Raw genomic sequence first — 25,313 nt, forward strand, 5'->3', positions numbered from 1 at the left:
TCTCTGCACGCTGGCTTGCTGTGTGCCACACTGTGGGTACAGACGGGTGCAGAAATTGCCGTTCCCCATGGAGCCACAATCTAAGGGGACAGGGCAGGCGTGCATGTGTGCATGTGGTATCCTGCACTGGGTCTGGGACAGAAAAGCAGCTATTCTTAGCCCCAAGGGACAGATAGGGACAACAAATAGGGTGTGTGTATGCCTTTTCCACCTGCCCTCCTACCTTTCTCAAGTTGAGCCACCAGCCATCACACTGGCCTTTCATTTAAGGGCTCCATCGCTTCTCAGCCTTTTGGCTAAGATCAAGTGTAGTATCTGTTCATTTAAGGGCTCCAAAGTCCTTGAGGAGAATTAAAAACTTTGTCATCTTGGGCTGGAGCGCCAATAGCTCCTCAGTCTCCAGGAGCCCTGAGGAGTCAGGGCAATGAGTGCTGAGAGCAGGGCTGTGGGCCCCAGCACTGTCCACAGGCGACTAATGCCTCTGCCCCTTCCTGATGACAGGAAGTTGGTGTCAAGTGTGGCCCTTTGCCAAGGCTGCACTTTGAATAGCCTCTACCTCCCAGGGACGTGGAGAGGGTTAAATGAGAACACACCCAGACAATTCCCTGGTGGTATAGTGGGGTAAGGGCACTGTCACTGCTGTGGCTCAGGTTGCTGCTGTGGTGGGTTGATCTCTGGTCCGGAATCTTCTATTTTTTTTTTTTTTTTTAGGGCCATGGGTGTCATGGCATATGGAGGTTTCCAGGCTAGGGGTCTAATTGGAGCTGTAGCTGCTGGCCTACACCCCAGTTACAGCAATGCAGGATCTGAGCTGCACCTGTGAACTACACCACAACTTACGGCAATGCTGGATCCTTAACCCACTGAGCAAGGCCAGGAATGGAACCTGTATCCTCATGGATACCAGTCAGATAAGTTTCTGCTGAGCCATGACAGGAACTCCTGGTCTGGAATCTTCTGTATGCCGTGGGCACAGCCAAAAAATTAAAGAATGTCAGTAACATGCAAAAGAAAAAAAAGTTGAATTGAAAAAAAATTGCACACAAACCACACAGCAATGACTAATGTCAGTTTTGATAACTGTGGAACTATATTTCAGATTTAGTCACACTCACCTCAAAGAAATGTCTGTCAAACATGGTGCGGCTATCACGTTGCCTGTGCACCCCCTCCTCCCAAGCTCCTTCTACCTCTCTGGAGCGTGAGAATCTCTTACTAGTCATCTCTACTTTTATTTATTTATTTATTTTTTGCTTTTTCAGGGCCGCACGCAAGTCAGGCTAGAGGTCCAATTGGAGTTACAGCTGCTGGCCTATGCCACAGCAACGCAGGGTCCGAGCTGCGTCTGCTACCTACACCACAGCTCACTGCAATGCCAGATCCTTAACCCACTGAGAAAGTCTGGGGATCGAACCCGAAACCTCATGGTTTCTAGTCAGATTCGCTTCTGCTGCACCACAATGGGAGCTCCCATCTTTACTTTTAGCTCTTTGGCCTGGTGAACCTGAAGAGATGCGTGAGGGCCCCCCCCCCCAGCAGGTGGGAGAGTTTCATGGGTTCTGGGACAGCAAACTCTAAGAAGTGGGGAATATTAACCTGATCAAAACCCTTTAGAAACCTGTTAGGCGTCTTCCCATCACACGAAGAGACCCCAGAACACATTATCTGGAAGAAGGAATGTAAGCTGGGCTGTGGGGTTTGCTTGATTTAATGGCTTTCTTGCTGCTCTTTTCTGCTTTTCAAGGAACTGGCTTTATCTAAAGGGGGGGGGGGGCTTCCCTCACAGAGGAAATCCTGCAGCTAGATTTCTAGTTGCTCATCCAGGAGAGACAGACTGGTTCCTGTAGCTCCGACTAACAGAGAAGCCTCAGCAATTTTTTACTCATACACCCCTTGCTCAAAGATCAGGTTTTTTTTTTTTTTTTTTTTTTTTTAAACAGCTGGATGAACCAGGGTCCATAAACAGTGAGTGAAAATGTCATTAGAAACAACCAAGAAGCCTAACATTCCAACCCCTACAGCCCTTATGCAGGAGCCAGTGGCCTTACTTTTTCAGGAAATTCCAATGAACCGGTCACTTGGCTTCCTAGGTCTTGACAGCTGAAAAGCAGCAGATGAGCAGGTCTTTGAATAATAATGGCTTGTAATAAACAACAGTAATGAGTGACCTAAAGAACTATACAAAGCAATCTAGAATAATTTATCATGGAGGCAATGGATCCAGTCAAGAAAGGAATTCTAGACCAGCCTTCCAGCATGCTTGGCTTCAGTACTGGCTTAATAAGCAGCGGCAGCAGTTTCTGTTGTGGCTCAGTGGAAACGAATCTGACTAGTGTCCATGAGGACGCAGGTTTGATCCCTGGCCTTGCTCTGTGGATTCCTCCATGTGCTGTGGGTGTGGCCCTAAAAAGTAAAAAAAAAAAAGCAGCGGCCTTTGGCACAGCCCTCAGTCACTCCCAGCTTCAACTCCCTTCTCCTCCCTAAAATGGGTTACTGTGAAGATCAAGACAATAGTGGCCAGCAATCCTTAGATATCAATGAGCATGCATTAGTGATGACTGTTAGGTGTATGCACACACACACACAGGGTATGACTGAACACCAAGGGTTAAGCATATGCTTTGCTCTGTGAAAGCAGGCAGGTCTAGCAAACACCTTAGGGAGAATGTCATTTGGGAACCTACTTAATGTGAACAATTAATAGGAAGATATATGATTAACACTTTTCTTTTCCCTGATTTTCCTAATACTTTACTTTTCCCCTCTCTTTCCTTTCTTCCCTATGAGATGCCTGGCACAAAATGCCACATGAATTGAGTGAATTTGGGAAATGACTCGGACTCTAAATCCCCCTATTAAACAGTGTTTTTGGCTATGATTAGAGCTGTATCTTCTATCTGAGGAAAACTTAGAGGAATAAATGAAGTTCTTTTATAAGAGTTACACACTGGCTGTTTAGCCACTGAAGAGGGCACTGCTCATGTCATGGACAAACACCAGGATGCAGGCTTCAGACCTAAGAATTCGTGTGGCCCGGGGTCCAGCTGGCTGGGAACAAGTTGGAAACAGGTAGACAAGGGTTTCCGCTGTCAGTTCTGTTCTCTCACCCCACCCCCTCAGCACTAGGATGCTCTGGCAAAGTGCAACAACTCATCCAAAAGTTCCTGTTTCTGTAAATTCAATAAAAACACAATTAGAATGTAGTAGGTGCTAAAACGTAGTTTTGAACTTTTATTAAAAAAATATATTTGCAAACATATAAAATTTAGGATGAAAAATGCTCATTTGAAAACAGGTAATAACTTAATATTTGCAAACATACACAGATGGTATAAAATTCATACCATTAAAAATGTTAATGATGCTGTATTGCGCTCATGGAACAAAAATTTTGCTGTAATTCCAGAGCTTCTCGTGCCCACAACTCAGGGAGCTGAGACTCTGGTAGAGTGAAAGTCATGAGAGCCACATGGCCAAAGCAGGAATACAGAATTTAAAAAAAGTAAGAACGTATATTTTAAAAACATGTTTCTTAAGGAATCACACAGATAAAAGGGAAATACAATTTTGCATTTCCCCATTCAAAGTGAACGATATTGCATCATAGCATTTCAAATGAAGATGTCAAATACAAAACCGAGTGAAACATTGCACACATCTCTCCTGCTAAATTTGCTGAAAAACAGGCTCCTTGAGGCCCCGGCCCACTCAGGGAAATTTCTCAAGCACGGCTTTTAAAAAGCTCAGTGCAAACTGCTTTACTTGGTTCAGATTTTAACATTTTAGACACCTGAAAACACAGGGCACTATTGGTTCCAGAAGGCCCTTTGAATACAACCAAAGAAAACCAAAGACAGGTAAGAAAGAAACATGTGCTCAGCAAGAACGCAGGACACACATACGCCCTTGTGACTCCTTGTCTGCACTCACGAGGACTGAGCCCACTCGTGCCTGTGCCACCTCTCATTCTTCTGTGTTGTGACATTCTGCCCAGAGTTACAGTATGATGGCCGATTTTGTTTTTTAAGCAGTTAGGCACCTTCAATTTCATGTTGCATTATTAGTAATACAATGGCAGTTATGGCCTCTACTACCAAAATCAGAAAAACTCAAACTACATTCTTTGGGGAGGAGAGTAATAAAGCTGCATGGTTTAAAAATACTTACCTAGTAGAAGATTTGATGGGGTTTATACTTTTTACAAGAAAACATAGGTGGAAAAAGAACAAAATTCTGGACATGCAAAATCGGGTCATAATCTAAACTAAGCCTGCGCATCCTCTGGCAGAGAGGAACCCAGGTCAACTTGGGCTTGTAGCAAAATGCCACCTGGGGATGGCTGCCCGAAGTCCTCGCACGTAAGCTGTGGACACGCACATTCCCATGTAGGTGGCATGAAATGCTTCTCCTGACACTGACAGTCACTTGAAAACTTGGAACTCAAAGTCACACCTTACAAACCTCGGGAGAGATGCACAATGAGGAGGTGCTTCTGCCTTAAAGGAACATTGCTGCCTGGAGGTGGGAGCCCCTTTGAAGATACCACATTAACTAGACAAAAGAAAAGCAGTGCCACCCACCGGGGTGAGGGGGTGGGCACACGACAGACTGGGTGACCTAAATGCAGGTCACCTGGAGTTATGCAAACCTAGCAAGAAGCATCTCTGTTTTGGTGTCCATTCTGATTCAACTAAGGTTTAAAACTAAGATTCCAGTACAGTCACTGCAACGATGTAAACATGCAACCTAAACTAGCATGAGGTTCTGGACAGAAGCCTGAACGAGGAATAAGGCAACTGAACTGCGACTTTCTGGCCAGGGTCATCCAACTACAGCTATTCAGGCTTGGCCTGATTTCTCTGGGGACTCATTCTGGCCTAAACTTCCTGGTCATCGTGACAGTGAACTTCTGGCTTCTGAATTTTCAAAATGCTTTGACTATCTAAATTTGGGAGTTGAAACAGGTTTATCCTTTTCAAGTCTCCATGACTTGGGCACTTAAAAGTTTATTTTCACACTAAGGAAACACAGATTCTTTACTATCTATCATATTCATTCCTTGGATTAAAGGGTGAAAATGAACAGATCTGATTACAGATCTTCTTCAGGATATTTTCTCAACTTTCTTAATAGTGTACACACTCAAATCACCATTTCAATCCAAATGTCTATCGTAACAAGAATCCCTCGATTCTTCTGCTGACCAAAGCCCACTGCAATTACGCCTGGGGTGTGAACAAACCTACCAGTACAACTCTTCTCTGACCACAGTCACATAGTTTCCCGGATACCATCTCCTGGAGTCAGGAACACTTCGTATTTTACTGCAACTTTCTCTTTCTGGATGATGCATAAGCAATTCATTTTTGGTTGCTGAATTTATACACTACCTTTGAAAACAAACTATTCCTAATTGAGTATGAGAACCTAGAAGCTTCCCTGACTTCTGCACAATTCACAAATAACTAGGTAGACAGCTATAGAAAACACTAAATTGGGAAGCAGAAAAGTTACCCAGGAAGGATTTCAGTTTAACAAAAGCCAATCAAAGTATACTAAAAAACTAAGACCAAACTAAAACAAGTACATAATTCACAAGTGATTTTCTAAAATCTCAGCTAGGAAAAAAAAAAATCTATGGATTTATGATTGAGTTACCATTAAAGCTTAAATGATTGTTCCCAAGGAACCATCACATCTGTCAGCATTATTCACAGCTAATCCTTATGCTAGCTGGTTGAGCCAATTGGGTTTTTTACCCCATCATTAAATAGTGCTCAGAAAAATAAGCAGTGCATCTTAATTGGTTAAATACTATAAAATGACCTGTATCATAGAAACGAAGACACTTTCATTCAAAGAATATCTTAAAATTACTATTGCTGAAATAAATCAAAATCTACTTTAAAATATTACTAATCACCATTACATGCCATAAAAGAATAAATATAAATCATGGCAGATCAATAGCAGCATAACAAAGCATCTTTACATATTTTCACACTTTGGGCTGTAAAAGTACTCACAGCCTAGGAATACATTGGTAAAGTTCTGAATTTCACACTTTGCTTCAAACTCCATATTCTACAATAAAGTAAGGGCAGTGTGAATAACAGCTCCCTTTTCTGCATAGCTTTAAAACTATTCTCAGTAGACTTGAGGAACAGAACCAGAATGGCTTTGTCAGATTGGTCCACTGGTCCTTTTGTCAAAGTGTTAAGGAAAACAATTAACAATGACTTCTAACTGTATTTAGACAGAAAAGGAAAATAAGGCTATGATTCACACAGAAACTCAACATTTTCAAAACCACTGGAGAATTTAACTTAAAAAGATCTCTGATAGAATTTGGGCCTTAACAGCCCCAGCCTTTGCCTCAAAGGTATGCCCTGCCTGCTCCCACGCTACCATAGGGCCAGCAGGGTCCTATTCAAATGTTGTCACCCCACTAGGAGTCTGTTGCATGGCACCTCTGGGGACACCTAAAACATAAGTAAGAAATTTCAGAACTTTTAAGGCCCAGATGGGGCATTAATATAAAATACACTTCACTTGAATACATCAGTCCTAATTTGCCAACTTAGAAATAGATGATCCTTAAAACTGGAAGCTACTTTGCACAGAGCTGTCTTTTGCTCTGTTCAGAACTTGACTATCACCCTAATGCTCAAGTTTTCAGGGGGAGGAGTGGAGGGATGAGGGGTGCAGGCTGGGCTGAACTCTGACTGCTGCAAGGCTGGTGACCCCTCTTCTCTAAGACCTTGAATGTGAAAGCGATCTGAAAATTAGGAAATCCTTATTACACAAACTTGCTTAGAACTGATGAAAACACCCACACGACTTAAAACAATGGTTATTTTTTTTTTTTTTTTTTTTTTTTTGTCAAAACAAAGGTCTGCTGGTGATGCTTCACAGTGAAACCTCCATTATCACTGAGAACGTCACTTGGAAAACATTCTTAAGAAGTGAGTCTCTTTCTCATAGGCTCAATTTTAGGACTCTCAAAACTCAGTGTTCTTTTTAGAAGTTTCCATGATGAGGCCTATTTGTTTTTGAGGTCGACATTCTGCCTTCAGATTCTCTCTGCTCCAGTCATAGGTTGTGGTTGTCTTTGTTCTTGGTCAGAACCTGCAAGTAGACTTCGTGAAGTGTACTGAGGAAGCTGGAGTCATTCTGTAAGAGATGGTAATGTCACATTGACCTCGTCAGAACTTACCTCCTTGATATCAGCTTAGGAAAAGGCTGTACAAATGACTTGTAACTAATTACCCAAAGAATCTTACTGCCCATAGACAACCATGAGTAATATTTTAGAATTCACTCAGATATTTTTCCACCTGGAATATACATCGAGGATGAGAGAAACACTGGTCCTGGCTAGTCTTGATTTTTTTTTATTAACTAGTTTTCTAAGAAGAATAGAATTTTTTTTATAGAATGAAAATTCAAAGCCTAAATTGATATCCTACATACCTTGATTAGATGTATTAATGTATCCTGGAGCTGAGACTTGCTGAGGATAATGGAAGGCTTTCTCTGATTTTCTGATGTTCCAACAGTGAGAGGAGAAGGGGAGCTTGCTTTCCTCTCCAGGTCTGAGGACCTTGTGACTGTCTGCTGGAAAACACTTGGAGAGAGCAGGACTGAGGACACTGCTGAGGTTGTTGCAGTAACCAGTGCGGGGCCTGCCACCTGCAGGAGAACAATGGTCATTTGGCACCAGAGTATGGAAGCCAGCAGCCAGGCCCAGAGTAGGGGATGCCTGACAATAAGCACAAACTGTAGGAGACTGGAGAGCAGAGTGCAACATTAACTACCTGGGGCTCAGATAAACATTCAGGAGCAGCATTTGAGCATTTTAGTCTGGTTGGGAAGTGTGTTAGCTAAAGAATGACAAGCCTATTTCTATGATAAGGATGCTCTAGAGTTGTTAGGAGAAGTCAAGCCCAATCATCACAGAAGGGAAATCTGATAAATAACAGCAGGGTATGCACAATAAGAAGAATCCTAAGATAAATTAAAAATTTAAAGTTTTTACTTGAGGCTCAGGGAAATGACTGGAAGAAGGTATGAAGGAACTTTCTGAGGTGACAGAAATGTTACATATCTTGATTCAGTCATTAACCATGGGATATATGTACGTTGAAAAGCAATTTAAAAATCTGGGAGTTCCAGGGAGTTCCTGTTGTGGTGCAGCAGAAATGAGACCGACTAGTATACGAGAGGTCGGGTTTGATCCCTGACCTTGCTTAGTGGGTGGGGGATCTGGTGTTGCTGTGAGCTGTGGTGTAGGTCGCAGACGTGGCTCAGATCCTGTGTTGCTGTGGCTGTGGTGTAGCTTTGATTCACCCCTAGCCTGGGAACTTCCATATGCCATGGGTACAGTCCTAAAAAGCAAAAAAACAAAAAACCTCAAAAAACCCCCAAAAAACAAACAAAAAAAAATGCATTTTATTATATTTAAGTTTTATTTAGTAAAAAAGAGAATCTAAAAAAATCATTATGGAGTTCCTGCCATTGCTCAGTGGTTAATAAACCTGACTGTATCCATGAGGACATGGGTTCGATCCCTGGCCTTGCTCAGTGAGTTGAGGATCTGGCATTGCTGTGAGCTGTGGTGTAGGTTGTAGACACAGCTTGGATCCCGAATTGCTGCAGTTGTGGTGTAGGCTGCAGCTGCAGCTCCTATTCAATCCCTAGTCTGACCCCTAGCTGGGACCCTCCATATGCTGCGGGTGTGGCCCCCAAAAGACAAACACACACACACACACACACACACAAACCCAGTTATATGAAGCTAGTTAGTTTCTCTGGTGGTGTTTAATATATTTATTATACCATTATAGGTTTCAAAGATTTTTTTTTTTTTTTTGCCTCTTTGTCTTCTTAGGGCCACACCCACAGCATATGGAAGTTCCCAGGCTAGGGGTCAAATCGGAGCTGTAGCCTCCAGTCTACGCTGCAGCCACAGCAACGTGGGATCTGAGCTGCGTCGGCAACCTACACCATGGTTCAGGGCAACGCCAGATCCTCAACCCACTGAGAGAGGCCTGGGATCGAACCTACATCCTCATGGATGCTAGTCAGGTTCATTACCCACTGAGCCACGACGGTAACTCCCAAAGATAAAATTTTTAAAAAATAAAACTAATGTCTACCTCCTTCCCCCATGTAAATGTAGTTCTAGGCTAATAATGGCTAACCATCAGAATATACAAATCAGAAGTAATCAGCATTTTCAATAATCCTCACATTTGATACAATCGACAGATAGCTACATTTCTCTTTCTCCTGTCACTCTCCTCATTTACAAATAGTCAAGAACTCTGCCATAGTTTCAAGAGTATGGTTTTGGTTCTGAGCCATTTAGTTAGGTGTTTTTTTTTTGGGGGGGGCACACATATGGTATGTGGAAGTTCCCGGGCCAGGGATCAAACTGCCACAGTAGTGATTTGGGCTGCTGCAGTGGCAACTACAGGTCCTCTACTTGCTGAGCCACAAATGAACTCCCATTTAGTTAGCTTTTTTGGTGCAACACCAGGCTGACAGCTCCCAATGATCACATGCAGCACGACAAGCTACAGAAAAGATCTGTTAACAAGACCAGTCAGAAGCTGGCTTTAGTTTAAATTCTGAGACTTGAGGAGAGGCATAAAGGCTCAAAAAGGCAAATGGAAAGCTAAAATTCAGGCACTGAAAAAAACAAGTGTGCATGTCAAGGCTGGTAGGTAGTGGAGGATGAAGAAAAGTTTTAAACAATGAGGCAGGGGAGAGGCAGCAAGGAAGGGACAGAGAACACAGGCCTGGTAGGCTTTGTCATCAGAGCAATGGAAGCCAATGAGAGCAGGGCAGTGACACTCTTCCAAGGCACAGATGATCTCCTACTTATAGAAACCAGGCTGACACGCTCTTAGCAGTCACCCCTTCACAAACACTGAGTGGCTGACCCTGCTGTTGCATATACACAAGGGAAGACACTGGCACAGATGTCCTGATGCCTACAGAGGCCACAGCAATGAACTCTGCCTGGGGGAGCAGGGGGAGCCTGGTCTAGGGGTATCTAAGAAGGAGGGACCTAGGTTGAAAGCTAAAACTTTTTACTCAAGTAACAATGTTTTACTTCATACCTAGCAGAAGAACACACTGTGTTCTTCAGAAAAAGGGAATCCTTACCGGGATGGCACTGGATAACACCTTAGGCTGGGCAAAAACTTCAGGATCCTGGTTTTGCTGCATAGACTGCAATGTTTAAAAAGAAAAGATTAACGGATGTAGCAAATTTCTATAAAGATTTCTTAGTTATGGGGGAAAAATGTAGGTTAGCAGCAATAAGGAACAGTTCAGACATGAACTAGTTCCTAGATTCTTGAGGGAAGAGGCTGACAATACAACCAACGACTTGACTGCAGGATGAGAGCTTTGGGACCCTTGACTCCCTCCAGTTCCACCCAACAGGGATGTAGGCAAAGCCTTGAAGGCCTAAGGAAAAAGCTGAAACCTGCATCTCTTATACAAGCTCTTTTTACTGTTGAGGCTATAGAGATGCAAGATCCTGGCAGTGTGCTACGTTGTGATAAGCAGATTTAAGCTTTGGACAGGTGGCACTAAATGGTCTTCATCCAGAGTCACACTTTCCACATGTTAAAATTTTTTTTGGCTGTGCCTGACACAAAAGTTCCAAGGCCAGGGGCTTAACTCACACCACAGCAGGAAGCCGAGCCATAGAACTGACAATGCTGGGTCCTTAACCTGCTAGGCCACCAAGGAACTCCCTGACGTGCTAAATTTTATCCCCATTCACTGGGAGACATAGAACCTCCTGTTGTAGAGCAAATACAACAGAACTCAATAAAGCCCCACGTCATAAAATTTGATACTGCCACAGATGAAAATGTACATTTATGTAGGCTTCGCCCACAAGGAGGCATGCTGGAGAGCAGGGTGTCAGTCCAGAGGTCAAAATCTGGAGCGGGTGGCATTCAACATGGCCCACTGTGCTTCTATAACTACAGGAACAGTGGCAGCAGATGCATGTTGGGTGTGATACCTATGTGTTAAACAGAACATTCTCTCTCCTCCTTATAATGCAGACAGAAATGGCAAAGAATGACAGTTTAATGTAGCTGATACACTAAGTTTCTTCTCTTTATGTACAGAATTTCAGTGGAATGGAACAAAATACTCCATTAACTAAGAAATAATATTCAATTATTATGATGGGCTCTTCCATACAATATTACTTGGTAAAAGTTAAGAGCTGGGGATTATTATTATTGAAAAGCATGAGATTAAAACCCTCAACCAACATAGTCGTTCAGAGTGGAAGGTTCTAACCCCTTGGTTTTGTGATCTTGCACAAGTCACTTCAACTCTGACCCAATTTCCTCATTTGTAAACTCACCAACCTTATAAATTATTGCAGGATAAACATTTTCTTCACCCCCCACACGCAATCTACCACCAAGTCCTACTGATGATACCTCTTAACAGATCCACTTGTCCACATTCTCCAGTGAAGGCCCCCCAGCTCAAGCCTGGATGACTGTCCTGGGTTCCTTCCTGATGGGCCATCCTTCTCCCGCCTTCCTCTTACCCAGCAAGCCACCCTTGGCTCAAAGCCCTTGAAGGACTGCTCAGGGCCCTGAGAACAAACCTCTAACACCGTGACATAATTTACAAAGTTCTGCTCATCAACCAATACCTGCTCCCCAATGCTTCTTTCCCTACAGATCCAGTCGCATAATAGTTCTTTAAGTTCAGCAAATAGCTTCCCACGTGCAGGCTCTGCATGAGGCTATCTTCCTTGCCTCCAGAAGCTCTTCCTCTACGCTAGCTCTGGCTGACTTCTACTAAGCCTTTGGCTCTCAGCTGAACACCAGTTTCCCTAGGAAGCTTATTTGACCTCAGGCCTCCAAATCCAGGATGCTTTTACAGCATCCCTAATGTGCCTGGCACAAGGCAGGAACTCAGCAAGAGTACTGAGGGTGCTGGGAATGGAACAAAATTTGGGATAATTTGGATCCAAGGTCCTGAGTCAAATAAGGACTCTTGGAACTGTCAGGCAAAAATGCCATAAGACACACTCCTGGAAAGGAAAACATAAATACTATTCCTTAGCTTTTATCAGTTGAAATAATTTTGGGAAATGGAATTGAGTTACAACACAAGTTACCAATGCTGTGGTTGGTCAATGAAGGGCTTCTCACCTCTCCTTTCTTCTAGCCCCTGACATATTCAAAAGCTGTTTCTTTAAACAACTCTCTGTCTCCTATCAATCAAAGTCCAGGGCCTTGCAGTTTCATCCTACCCAATTATAGCCACCCACCCTCCTGCCAGTACCTGAAGGGGAGCAAGCACCATGTTGCTGAGGGAGGCTGAGGCTCTTGCTGCTGCTGTTTTAGGGGGAGGCTCTATGAAGCTCTCAGGTGTGGCCAGCTGGCCAGCTGCTGGAGAAAAGCTGGGTGCCACTGCACCTTTCCCAAGTGACTGTGTCTGTATTTGGTCATGCTGTTGGGTCAACCTGAGTTTCTGGAGAAGATCAACACTTGGGAGGGATGTACTAGCTGTGTTTGTCACGTTCAGTGGGGCCCTGAATGGGCTCTGGCTGGCAGCCAGACTGGCCTGGCTCAGCTCAGGGACTGGCTGACTCGAGAGTGGAGACCTTTGTCTAGGCGTGGTCTTCACTGCCTGCATCATGGTGGTGCTTCGGGGTAAGCTGGGAGGAGCCTGTGCAGTAGAAGCTTCTGCTGGTAGAGTGGGACTGAGCACAGGGTGCAACGGGATCGCATAGCTTGGGGCCTGCTTTTCACTAGACTGTGTGATGGAGGCAGGAGTGATTAGCACCGGGGTGGTGACTTCAGGTTGCACTGAGTGGTGGGCAGCAGGACGGATGCCCATGTTTTCTGACTGAGGGCCCCCTCCTGAAGGCTCAAAGGAAAATGGTAGGAATGAGCTGGGCTCTTTCTGGGAGTCATCTCCTGGTAGTTTCTCCACTTCTTCTGACTCCAGACCCACAACTGTTGGCTGTTCCTTTGGTAAAGAGGTTCCAAATAATTCTTCCACCGTCAGATGTTTGTGTCCGGAAAGAGCAGACTGAAAAACAAATCGAACCATCCAATGAAAGAAATCTCTTGCAAATCAGTGTTACTAAACTTCTTTTCTATCAACTAAAACACTCTGCAGAAGCAAGGATGGGTAAAGTCTGGAAAATAAGAAATGGAACAAACTGAAGATGTTCTCGGGATTAAGGTCAAGGGGCATCTGATCTCCTCAAGGTAGTGGACAGAAATCTGCATGGGTAATAAAATTCAATTTTTAGGGACTCCAGGGTATAGTTTAGAATTTACCTTTTTTCATGGTAAAGATGCAATTCCTTTACCACAAAGTTAATTGCGCCTAATTGCCCCACATCAGTAACACATATAGGGAAATTATATACTCAAGAAGACAGAGGAACCAAATGCTGATCAAGCAATCCGACTTTTATTTTCATGATTCTTCATAAAAAGGTAGGCATTACACCTTGAGGACTGGGCCTTAAATATCGGAAAATAAATTTTACTTCTAAAAAAAAATAATCACTGTAGGTGATTTACAGTATTATATTAGTTTCAGGTGTCCAACATCGTATTTTTATAGAACATACCTCAAAGTTATAAACTATTGGCTATATTCCCTGTACTGTACAATATATCCTTATATCTTACTTATTTTACTTTTTTTTTTTACTTTTTAGGGCCACACCTGCCACATACGGAAGTTCCCAGGCTAGGGGTCAAACTGGAGCTGCAGCTGCCAGCCAACACCAGAGGGATTCAAGCCACGTCTGCTACCTATACCACAGCTCAGGGCAATGATGGATCCTTAACCCAACTGAGTGAGGCTAGGGATCAAATTTATTTTTATTTTTTGGCTGCCCCACAGCATATGGAGTTCCCTGGCCAGGAATCAGATCCAAGCTGCAGTTGTGACCTAAGCTGCAGCTGTGGCAACAATGGATCCTTAACCCACTGTGCTGGACTGGGGATCGAACCTGTGTCCAGCATTCTCAAGACACCTCTTATCCTGTTGTGCCACGGTGGGAACTCCAGTTATTTGATTTTATATATAGTAGTTAGTACCTCTTAATCCACTGTCTTTTCTAATTTTTAATCATTTTTTAAATAGCAAGCCATTCCCCCTTCCTTCTCCCAAATCACAGAATCCTTAACAAAAAGGATTCCTGAAAATGTTAAGCCCAAAAATGTTAAATTTACATATATTTAGTGATCTGGTTTATTGATACCACTGCAACGAGTCAGAGGAGAAATATTTGTGCTTTCTATTTGTGAGCTTTCTTGCACCCTCCCTTCAAATAGTATTGCTGAATTCATTTAACCTTTATTTACTGAGTATCCACAGGGTGCCAGATTCTGCTCTGGCCCAAAGGACATACCAGGGAATAAGAAAAAAAGCCTACCTTGACAGAGCTTATGTTCTGATAGGAGACAAAACACTTTGAGAATGCAAGCAGGCTCAACTTATGGCTTTATTTCTAAAGTATGTGGACTTCTTGGTTGTTTACATATATGTTTACACAGAAAAAAAATTCACTGAAGCACATGATTCTCAGGGCCCCAGAAAGTCTACAAAGGCCCTAGGACATTGCATCTGAAATAAAATGATGGTAGTGTTATGGTATGATCATATTTCTATAGGAAAACAAGCTCAGCTTCCCCTAAATGTCTGTTGCATCCATTTGACTAATAATCATGGTGTTAAGCAGGTGCCAGGGTATTGTGCTATGATGGGCAGTGGTGGGGAGAAGAGGAGCTTCTGGGCAGCAGGTTCTTAAGGGAAGGGGGTTAGGGATCCCTTTTGCTGAGCAAGGACAACAGGGAAGGGAGGCTAGCACCGAGGACTGAGGATGCTAAGAGTTTACATGTGAGGGGCAGAAAAAGTATGAGGAGCATCACTGTGCATTTCACTCTGGGGTGAGGGCAGCATCTGCTGGGTAAGAGAGAGAAGGCAGGGCAGGAGATGGGAGATTGTGTAAGACAGGTGATGTGGAAAAGAGGGACAAGCCTCTTCCGGTTGTACAAAATTATAATTTCAAACCAAACAATTATATCTTAGGAAATATTCAATAAAGAAAATTCTATTAACATAAAAAAGCTAACACATAAAACTTGGCAAGTTAATGTGACAAGAGGCTTTTTTTAAGTGATATAATCTTCAAATGGTATATTTAGGCCCTCCACTAAATAGTGAGACTTAGTAAGATTATCCTATCACAATACTTTCTACCACTTACTTTAAGGGATTTCCCAGATTCAGAATCTCACTTCGAATATTAGGCAGCGCTAACATTTAATTATAAATTGTGAATGTAAAAAAAGTAAAAGATTTTATATAGTTTAATATTCTTACATTTTTACTTTTGGAAAAATTGAAGAGCTTATGGTCTGAAATAAAAAATACCTAGGTTCGGAGTTCCCGTTGTGGTGCAGTGGTTAATGAATCTGACCAGGAACCATGAGGTTGCGGGTTCGGTCCCTGCCCTTGCTCAGTGGGTTAACGATCCGGCGTTGCCATGAGCTGTGGTGTAGGTCGCAGACGTGGCTTGGATCCCACGCTGCTGTGGCTCTGGTGTAGGCTGGTGGCTACAGCTCCGATTAGACCCCTAGCCTGGGAACCTCCATATGCCGCGGGAGCAGCCTAAGAAATGGCAAAAAGACAAAAAAAACCCAAAAAACAAAAAACAAAAACAACAAAAAACCTAGGTTCAATAACCAGCTAGCTGTTAAGTGGGCAAATCACAGTATCTCTTTTCTTTTCTTTTGTCTTTTTAGGGCTGCACCCATGGCATATGGAGGTTCCCAGGCTAAGGGTCGAATCAGAGGTGTAGCTACCGGCCTATACCACAGCCACAGAAAGGTGGGATCCAAGCCGAGTCTTCCATCTATACCACAGCTCATGGCAACACCAGATCCTTAACCTACAGGGATCAAACCTGCGTCCTCATGGATACTGTTCAGGAACTCTTGCAGTATTTCTATTTAGTTCCTTCATCTGAAAAATGGAGGCAACAGTGGATAATTATGTCATCCAGGTATTGTGAAAATTAAATTTTCAATACAATGTCTGGTGCCCAACATGTATTCAATAAATGGATACCAGTTTTTATCATCATTATATGAACCCAAATACAGCCTTAAAAGTAATCACGATAAATTTGTGTTTGGATATATCAAATAATATGTTGGGATATTAAAAATCCATCAGCTCCTTCTGGAATCTCATACTCCATAATGCAAAGAAATAACAACAACGAAACCACTTGATAGGGTATCAAGGCTGTGCTATTACAAATCGTTCTCCGATGCAAGGGGTCATTAAAGACACAGCTGTTTTGTCTGAAATTCACTGATAACATTTCAAATCCATTCACTGTAATCTGAAATAGACAATGAATTCTCATATGGGACAGAGGTCTCTTTCTCTTTGTCCAGACCACATAACTGTAGTGGAATGCAGAGGTTCCATTCCCCATGCTGAACACTGATTTATTCACTTTTGGATCCCTGGCATCAAGTGTCTATTGATAGGCAGAGAGAAAATGCTGTGCTCTATGAGGTACCTCACATAATTCCATGTGCAATAATACAATATTTGTGCTTTTGTGACTGACTTAATTTCACTAAGCATGTTTTCAAGGTTCATCCATGCTGTAGCAGGTATCAGAATTTCATTCTTTTCAAAGGCTAAACAACACTCCATTGTGTGTATATACCACATTTTGTTTATCCATTCATCTGATAAGTGACATGTAATTTGTTTCCACCTTTTAGCTATTGTGAATAACGCTGCTATGAACAATGTAAAAGTATCTCTTTCAGTCCTTGTTTTCAATTCTTTTGCTTACATATCCAGAAAAAGAATTGCTGGATGATAGAGTAATTCTACATTTGACTGCCACAATGATTTCCAGGGCTGCTGCACCACTTTACATTACCACCAGCAATGCAAGGTTCTTCATATCCTCACCAACACTTGTTGGCCATCTGTGTATACATTTATTTGGAGAAATGTCTATTCCGTCCTTTGCCCATTTTTCAAATGGGTTAATTCCTTTTTATACACATTATGTTTAGAACAAAATGGTGAGGATTTCTTGGCAAAAGAAGCACTGGACAACTACATTAATTCTTATTCATTAATGCAAATTATGTAGATCTCAATCACCACATTCTTTTTTTTAATGCATGCATGCATGCATGTGTGTCTGTGTGTGTATACCAACATTTAGATATGCCTACTTTAAAAAAGAGACCATATTGGCACTATCTTGTAGAAACTTAAGAGTCTTTTCCAGTAAGAATACTATTTTAAGTTGTAAGAAAAAGACCACTCAAACAACAGGACATGGAGAAGCCTTACCATGAATGAAATACACCTTAGGCTTCAAAAATGACATGATCCAGGTGGCAATTTCTAGCTGTCTAGTAGAACACGAATCAACATTTTTTTTTTTTTTTTAAAGTCCTCTATCATAGCACATGGACATTCCCAGGCTAGGGGTAAAATCAGAGCTACAGCTGCCAGCCTACACAACAGCCACAGCAACGTGGGATCCGATCTTCATCTGCGACCTACACCACAGCTCATGGCAATGTGGGATTCCTGACCCACTGAGTGAGGCCAGGGATTGAACCTGCATCCTCATGGTTACTAGTCAGATTAGTTTCTGCTGCACCACAAAGGGAACTCCCACAAATCAACTTTTGAATAAGTAAAATTATCCACATTTACATGTGAAATGTTTCTACACTTATATTTAAAAACAGGTATTTCTAATGGCTTAAAATCTACTTCATATTAAAAAAAGGAAACTATATGGTAGAACGCTGCACCCTGACTGCAAATGAAGCAGACAGTTTCCAGATTTCTCCATGCTGCCTCCCTGCAACTTCTGCCAGGCCAGACACAGATTCTCAGACCTTCTCTGGAATAGGGTGTGTGGGATGGGTGTCAGAGTACTATTATTATTGCCATTTTATAGATGATGCTCAAGTACAACAACAGAACCAGACTCCAACCTAGTTCTAACAAGACACTTCACATTCTTAATCACTATTGCACTGCACTGAGATGTCCACTGAGCAGATTACAGGTTACCTAATCAACTGAATGGTGATATAATCCTCTGGGAAACAGAGGTACAACTATGGCTCAAAGGACTAAGAAGTGGACACAGGTCAAAATGGACCAATTTTTGGAAATAGGTAAATGGCTTAATCAGTCAAAGGAGGGTGAGAGAGCATAGCACGTGCCTCCATGTAAGCTCCCTAAAGCTCTATATAATCTGACTTGGAAAGGACCCTCTCTATGCTTCTCTGCTTCTGACAAGAAAAACTGGCTGCATTCCTCTAGGAGCTGGGCTTTTTATTCATGGATTCATCATCCCTCATCTGTGGAAAAGGTGAAATTTTATTCTTGATTCATGTCTGAATAAGCTTAAAGTCTAGATTCTGAGCTCTGCAATGCCTCACTTAAACCTAGTTTTAGTCTGACCATTCCCTTGGGAAACAGAATTTACTAAGTGACAGCATGTATGGTACTCAAAAAAATTCTTATAAATTATAGCAGACCATTGTTCCTTCCTCACCCTATTTTGCTGTTTAGAGAAGCTTGTATATATATATATATATATATATATATATATATATATATTTGTCTTTTTAGGGCCTCACATGACATACGGAGGTTCCCAGACTAGGGGTCCAATCAGAGCTGTAACCGTCGGCCTACACCACAGCTACAGCAATATCAGATCTGAGCTGCATCTGCGACCTACACCACAGCTCACGGCAATGCCGGATCCTTAACCCACTGAGCAAGGCCAGGGATTGAACCCACAACCTCATGGTTCCTAGTTGGATTCATTTCTGCTTAGCCATGATGGGAACTCCAGAATCTAATATTTCTGTTTAAGTTTATTGTGTACATGTCAGATTTCTTACCTGGGAGTGCCCTGGGAACACTAGAAGGTATGATTATTCTTAACCACAGGGACCAAAAAAACAATACCAAAAAAAAAAAATCTAGGAAAACAGTCCCAAGGGAAGTTTAACAATAAGTTAATTATGGAACAAGTAAAATTTAATACTATTAAAGCTCAAGAGCATTTTTTTTTCTCAGCACTAGATGGCAGTACTACTACACCAATGAACTATCTTTGCATAGGGCTGATTATGGATTTAAGCTAATTTTCGTCAATCATGGGGCTTTGATAGTATCCAGATCTCAATAGTTTACAAAATGCTGCCACTGTGGCCTATAAAATGGAGTTTTAGGAGGCCCATTTCTTTCCTTCCTTCCTTTTTTTTTTTTAGGGCCACACCCATGGCATATGGAAGTTCCCAGGCTAGGGACTGAATTGGAGCTACAGGTGCCAGCCTACACCACAGCCACAGCAACACCAGATGTGAGCCTCATCTGCGACGACGTACACCACAGCTCACGGCAACACTGGATCCTTGACCCACTGAGCAAAGCCAGGGATCAAACCCGTGTCCTCCTGTATCCTAGTCAGGTTCATTACTGCTGAACCACAATGTAACTCTAAGGGTCCATTTTTTTCATTTGGGTCTTACAGTTAGTCTGTGAGTTAGGCAGTGCAAGAATCCTTAATCCCATGATTCAGAAAGGAAAGGGATATATGTATAACTAAATCACTTTGTTGTACATCTGAAACTAAGACAAAATTGTAAATCAACTATGCTCCAATATATAATAAAAATTAATTAAAAAAAAAAAAAAGAAAGATGGAGTTCCAGTCGTGGCTCAGCAGAAATGAATCTGACTAGCATCCATAGGATGCAGGTTTGATCCCTGGCCTCGCTCAGTGGATTAAGGATCTGGTGTTGCTGTGAGCTGTGGTATAGGTTGCAGACCTGGCTGGGCTTGTTGTGGCTGGCATTGTGTGGCTGTGGTGTAGGCTGGTGGCTATAGCTCCAATTGGACCCCTAGCCTGGGAACCTCCATATGCCACTGGTGTGGACCTTAAAAAAAAAAAACAGAAAGAAAACAGGAAGTGACTGGCTCACTGGACAGTCATGGCTAATAAACCAGACCAGAAGGAATCTGGAGACTCTGCTCCTTCCCTGCCTCTCTTAACATCTATTTTTGTAAAATTAAATTTTACATAGCACTGCTTTTAATATATGTTTGGCCTTCAGGATCCTAACTCCAAGCACGGTAAAATGGAGCAAAGGTATATAGTATACAAAAATCTGTTTTAAATTAACCATCATCTACACACCTAAAAAAGATGATGGATACATTGTTCATGGGAATGTAAAATAGTACAGCCTCTCTGGAAAACAATATGGCAGTTTTTTACTAAATTAAAACATGCAATTACCAAATTACCCAACATTTACACTCTTGGGCATTTATTTCAGAGAAAAAAAATTTATATACAAAAACATACATACAAATGTTCATGGAAGTTTTATTAATAACAGCCCTAAACTTAAAACAATCCAGATGTCCCTTAACAGGAAAATGGTTAAAAATGTAAATTACACCCAGCAGTGAAAGGGAATTATTGATATACACAACAATTTCAATGAATCTTCAGGAGTTGTGCTGTATGAAGAAAGACAACCCCAGAAGTTTATATATTGTATGATTCCATTTATAGAAAATTCTTCTTTTTCTTTTTAGGGTTGTACCTGTGGCATATGGAAGTTCGCAGGCTAGGGGTCTAATCGGAGCTGCAGCTGCCACCCTATGCCACAGCCACGGCAACGTGGGATCTGAGCCACATTTATGACTTACACCACAGCTCATGACAGTGCTGGATCCTTAACCCACTGAGCAGGGCCAGGGATCGAACCTATATCCTCATGGATACTAGTAGGGTTTGTAACCAGCTGAGCCACAATGGGAACTCCCATTTACAGAAACTTCTTGAAGCAACAACATTATAGAGCTGGAGACAGATTAGTCACTGCTGGGGGCTAGGGATGGGAAGGGGGAAGGCTGGGAGGGTGCGACATGTAAGTCAGTGTGATAATCAAAGGGCAATCAAGAATCCTTGTGTGGATCTACTACATCTTGTCTGTGGTGGTAGATACACAAAGCTCTACATAAGAAAAAATTGCACAGAACTAAGTACACACATGCACATACACACACAAATGAGTATGAATAAAAGTAAGGAAATATGAATGAGATGGGTATATTGTGTCAAGATCCTGGTTGTGATAGTGTACTACATTTTGCAAGCTGTTATCAATGCAATAAATGGGTAAAGGGGACATGGATCTTCTGTATCATTTCTTATAGTTGTGTATGGATCTATAATTATCTCAAAGTAAAAAGTTTAATAAAAGAACTATATTTTTTACTTGATATTTGTTCATTTATCAAGCCATCAGTCATAAAGGGAAGTAATTCATTCAACAAATATTTACAGTGCTAGAGGCTGAGGATATAGCAATGAACACGGCAGATAAAACTGTATGCCCCCATGGAGTTTACATTTTGGTGGGGAGGAGACACACAATGAATAAATAAGAAAACCATACACCTTGTTAACTGGGAGAAAATAAAGCACAGCAGGACAGGGGCAGGGGAGGAGTCCTATTTAAAACAGGGTGGTGGAGTTCCCATTGTGGCTCAGTGGTAATGAACCCAACTCATATCCATGAAGATGCAGGTTTGATCCCTAGTCTTGCTGAGTGGGTTAAGGATCCGGTGTTGCTATGAGCTGTGCGTAGGTCACAGATGTGGCTCGGATCCCAAGTTGCTGTGGCTGTGGTGTGGGCTGGCAGCTGCAGCTCTGATTCAAGCCCTAGCTAGGAACTTCCATTTGCCGTGGGTGCAGCTCTAAAAAGACAAAAAGCAAAAACAAAAACAAAGAAACAAAACAAAACAAATCCGGGGCGGTCAGAGAAGCCCCTACCTGTATGGAAGACACTAGAGACCTGAAGGAAGAAAGGGAGCAAGCTACCTCTAGGAGGGAAGTTTTCCAGGCCAAGGGAACAGTTAAGTGTGAAAGCCTGTCCTGAGTCAGGGGTAGGTGTGGCTCATTTGTGTAAAGGCAGAAAAGCCAATGACATTGGGAACAAGGCAGAAAGGTAGAAGATGAGGCCAGGGGTAGGCAGACCAGATCGGGTAGGCCTTGTGGGTCACTGCCATGACCCTGACTTTTATTTCAGTGAGGTAAGACACCACTGGAGGATTTACTTTATGTTATACCAGGATTACTCTGGCTGCTGGGTTAAGAGAAGAGAAGGGAGTGGCAAGGGTAAAAGCTGAGAAACCAGACAGAAGGCTAACAAAATCCAGATGAAAGGCAGTCACATGGACCAGGGGATAGGACAGGAGAGGATGACATTATGTTGCTGCTTGTATATATATACTTGGACAGGTGAACAAATCAAATTTATACCGCATTAAAATCCTTACATGATGTTGACTCTGCATTAGGTTACTTTGGCCAATGCTAGGGGTTTAGCTGTACCAACCTTATCTTGTAACCCAGATGGTGTCTCTTCCAGAGTCTCAGTGCTTCCCAGATTGGAGATCTGAGTGCTTGGCTGTAACCCAGGGCTGGAGATATTTGAGTCACCCATCTGATTCTTAAATTAAAAGGAAAAGTATATCACATGAGAAAGCTTTCTATTGTTTGGCTCACAAAACAGCATTCAAGGTTATTATAAACACTGTTTTAAAAATCAAGCAAAAAAATCTTTCTAAATGTTTGCTTTGTACTCACATGTAAATAACCTGAACAATAAAATTTCTAGAAAGTGGAACACGTGATTTTAAAGACAAGTGTTGGTAACAACTCTTATTTTTATAACTCCTTTAGGGAAAAGTCAATAGCATTACTTTATTATGTACTCTCTTCCATTTATTTATTTATTTATTTAGTTGGCTGCACGTGAGGCATACAAAAGTTCCCTGGTCAGGTTCCCTGGTCAGGCATTAAACCCGAGCCACAGGAGTGACTGATCCTTAAACACTAGGCCACTAGGGAACTCTCAGAGTACTTCTCTCTCTTTTTTTTAGGGCCTTACTTGCAGCATACGCAAGTTTCTGGGCTAGGGTCAAACTAGAGTTGCAGCTGCCAGCCTACACCACAGTCACAGCAATGTGGTATCCGAGCCGCATCTGCAACCTACACCACAGCTTGTGGCAATGCCAGTTTCTTAACCCACTGATGGAGGCCAGGGACTGAACCCGAATTCTCATGGATACTACTCAGGTTCTTAACCTGCTGAACCACAACAGGTACTCCAAGAGTACTTTTCTTTTTTTCTTTTTTTTTGCCTTTTCTAGGGCCGCACTTGCGGCATATGGAGATTCCCAGGCTAGGAGTCTAATTGGAGCTGTAGCCGCTGCCCTATGCCAGAGCCACAGCAACTCGGGATTCCAAGCCACATCGGCGACCAACACCACAGCTCGCGGCAACGCCAGATCCTTAACCCACTGACCAAGGCCAGGGATCAAACACGCAACCTCATGGTTCCTAGTCGGATTCGTTAACCACTGCGCCACGATGGGAACTCCCCAAGAGTACTTTTCAAAACTGATATAAATCCCTAACCAAGCAGAGCCTTCCGGGTGGAAGAAGAGGTGTGAAGCTTTTCCAGAACTATGTGCTAGAGGCTAACTCCTACAGCCCCAAACCATTTACTGCCACAGTAATTTTACAGAGATAAGAAAAGAGCATTCTAGGGAGTTATTTTCTGGTGCATTGGGTTAAAGATCTGGCGCTGTCACTTCAGTGATCCCTGGCTGGGAAACTTCCACATGCTGTAGGCAAGGTAAGAAAATAATGAAGAAAAAAAAAAAAGAGCATTCTAAATTTTTTAAGGTAAGAAAATCTCTTTTTCTTTCAAGCTTAAAACTATAGATTTGTTTTCTTTTTGAACTACTTCTTTCTTTTTTTTTTAAGGGCCGCACTTTCGGCATATGGAGGTTCCCAGGCTAGGGGTCAAATTGGAGCTATCGCCGTTGGCCTACTTCACAGCCACAGCAACACAGGATCCGAGCCGTGTCTGTGACCTACATCACAGCTCACGGCAATGCTGGGTCCTTAACCCACTGAGCGAGATCAGGGATCAAACCTGCAACCTAGTGGTTACTAGTCAGATTCATTCCTTCTGCACCACAATGGGAACTCCTAAACTACTTATTTCTGTTGGCCCTGGAGGTGACCCGCCCCAATTCCCTGAGCTCTGTACAGGTCTCCTCCCCTTGGTCCTCCCGGTCAGCACTCAGAGTCTCACCCTCTCATACTCATCCTTGGCTCTGCTTAGCATCTCCAGGATGTCGATGGGCCTGTGGTCACTGCAGCCATTGGCCTGGTTGGGACTCTGCTTATCCCGAGCTGCTTGCTGGGACCGCCGTGTCTCTTCTTCTACCACGCTAGAGGAGGAGAATGGGTTTTAGAAAGACCTCTTTCAACACAATCTGACCCAAGAACCCTTTGGGTATCCACCTTCCAAGACATAGGAAGAATGCCATTCTCCTCAACACCATTCTTGAAAAACAAAACACAGAGCCTCGGCTACCTCATTCCAGGAGTATATGACTAAATACTTTACCATCTCATTCACAACAGTACTAACGAATATATTTCACTGTTAGAAGGCCTATATAACAGAATTCCTTTCCAGAGTTGGTAGAAGCAGGTACCTTTACTAAACTAAAAATCTCCTAAATTATCTCATTATTTCTCTCTCTCTCTTTTTAAAAAGTATCTCAGAAATAATCAGACTAATTATTGAAAATGAATGATGCCACCAAGACAAAGGAAGGCTGCAGAGCTGAACAAGCCCCGTGGAGAGTATAGATTGATAATGGGCTAGCAAAGAGAAAGAAAGATTAGCTTCTTGAGAATGAAGGTCTTGGTAAATCTTCAAAGGTTAATGACAGCACTACAAGCAAACAAAAGACTTCCCTTGTTCTCTCCCTAAAAATCACTAAGTGGGTGACTGAGGTCAGGGTGACTGTGGCAATACTCTTTGGTGCTGCTTAAGCTAATTTTGCATTTGAAAATATATAAAGCATGAAAAACTTGAGGGCTAAGTCGAAGGCTGGGGTCTTTAAATCTATCTGAGGGGTTTCATTTCTTAGGAACATCCTCTCTCTCCTACATATGAAAGTTTAAAGCAATTATAACAAACTATGAGAAAGTGGGGAGTTCCCACTGTGGCTCAGCCATAATGAACCCGACTGGTAACCATGAGGATGCAGGTTTGATCCCTGGCCTCAGTCAGTGGGTTAAGTATCTGGTGTTGCTGTGGTTATGG

General features: G+C 42.5%; 1 protein-coding gene and 1 pseudogene across 3 annotated transcripts in view; one reads left to right on the forward strand and one right to left on the reverse strand.

Moving 5' to 3' along the window:
- Positions 1–276: 276 nt before the first annotated feature.
- LOC146397342 (U2 spliceosomal RNA) lies at positions 277–426 on the forward strand (annotated as a pseudogene).
- Positions 427–3,204: 2,778 nt separating this feature from the next.
- Positions 3,205–25,313, reverse strand: part of DCP1A (decapping mRNA 1A) — a 63,024-nt gene continuing 40,915 nt past the window's right edge. The window contains exons 1-6 of one of the 3 annotated variants that reach the window (XM_084986876.1): positions 15,910–17,426; positions 13,960–15,616; positions 12,340–13,785; positions 10,174–10,239; positions 7,474–7,692; positions 3,205–7,173 (exon numbers count right to left, since the gene is read on the reverse strand). In XM_084986876.1, the coding sequence (XP_084843002.1) occupies positions 7,093–7,173; positions 7,474–7,692; positions 10,174–10,239; positions 12,340–13,113 (1,140 nt within the window). In that variant the 5' untranslated portion in view covers positions 13,114–13,785; positions 13,960–15,616; positions 15,910–17,426 and the 3' untranslated portion in view covers positions 3,205–7,092. Of the gene's footprint in view, positions 7,174–7,473; positions 8,597–9,050; positions 10,240–12,339; positions 13,786–13,959; positions 15,617–15,909; positions 17,427–22,517; positions 22,632–24,287; positions 24,427–25,313 lie in introns of those variants that run through there. The other 2 variants (XR_014822386.1, NM_001244358.1) reach the window with 2 other exon arrangements.

Source organism: Sus scrofa, chromosome 13 (assembly GCF_054392235.1).
Source record: "Sus scrofa isolate SSC_HxYL_T2T_F1_AM1 chromosome 13, Sscrofa_HxYL_maternal_Yorkshire_Landrace_v2.0, whole genome shotgun sequence".
Lineage (NCBI taxonomy): Eukaryota > Metazoa > Chordata > Mammalia > Artiodactyla > Suidae > Sus > Sus scrofa.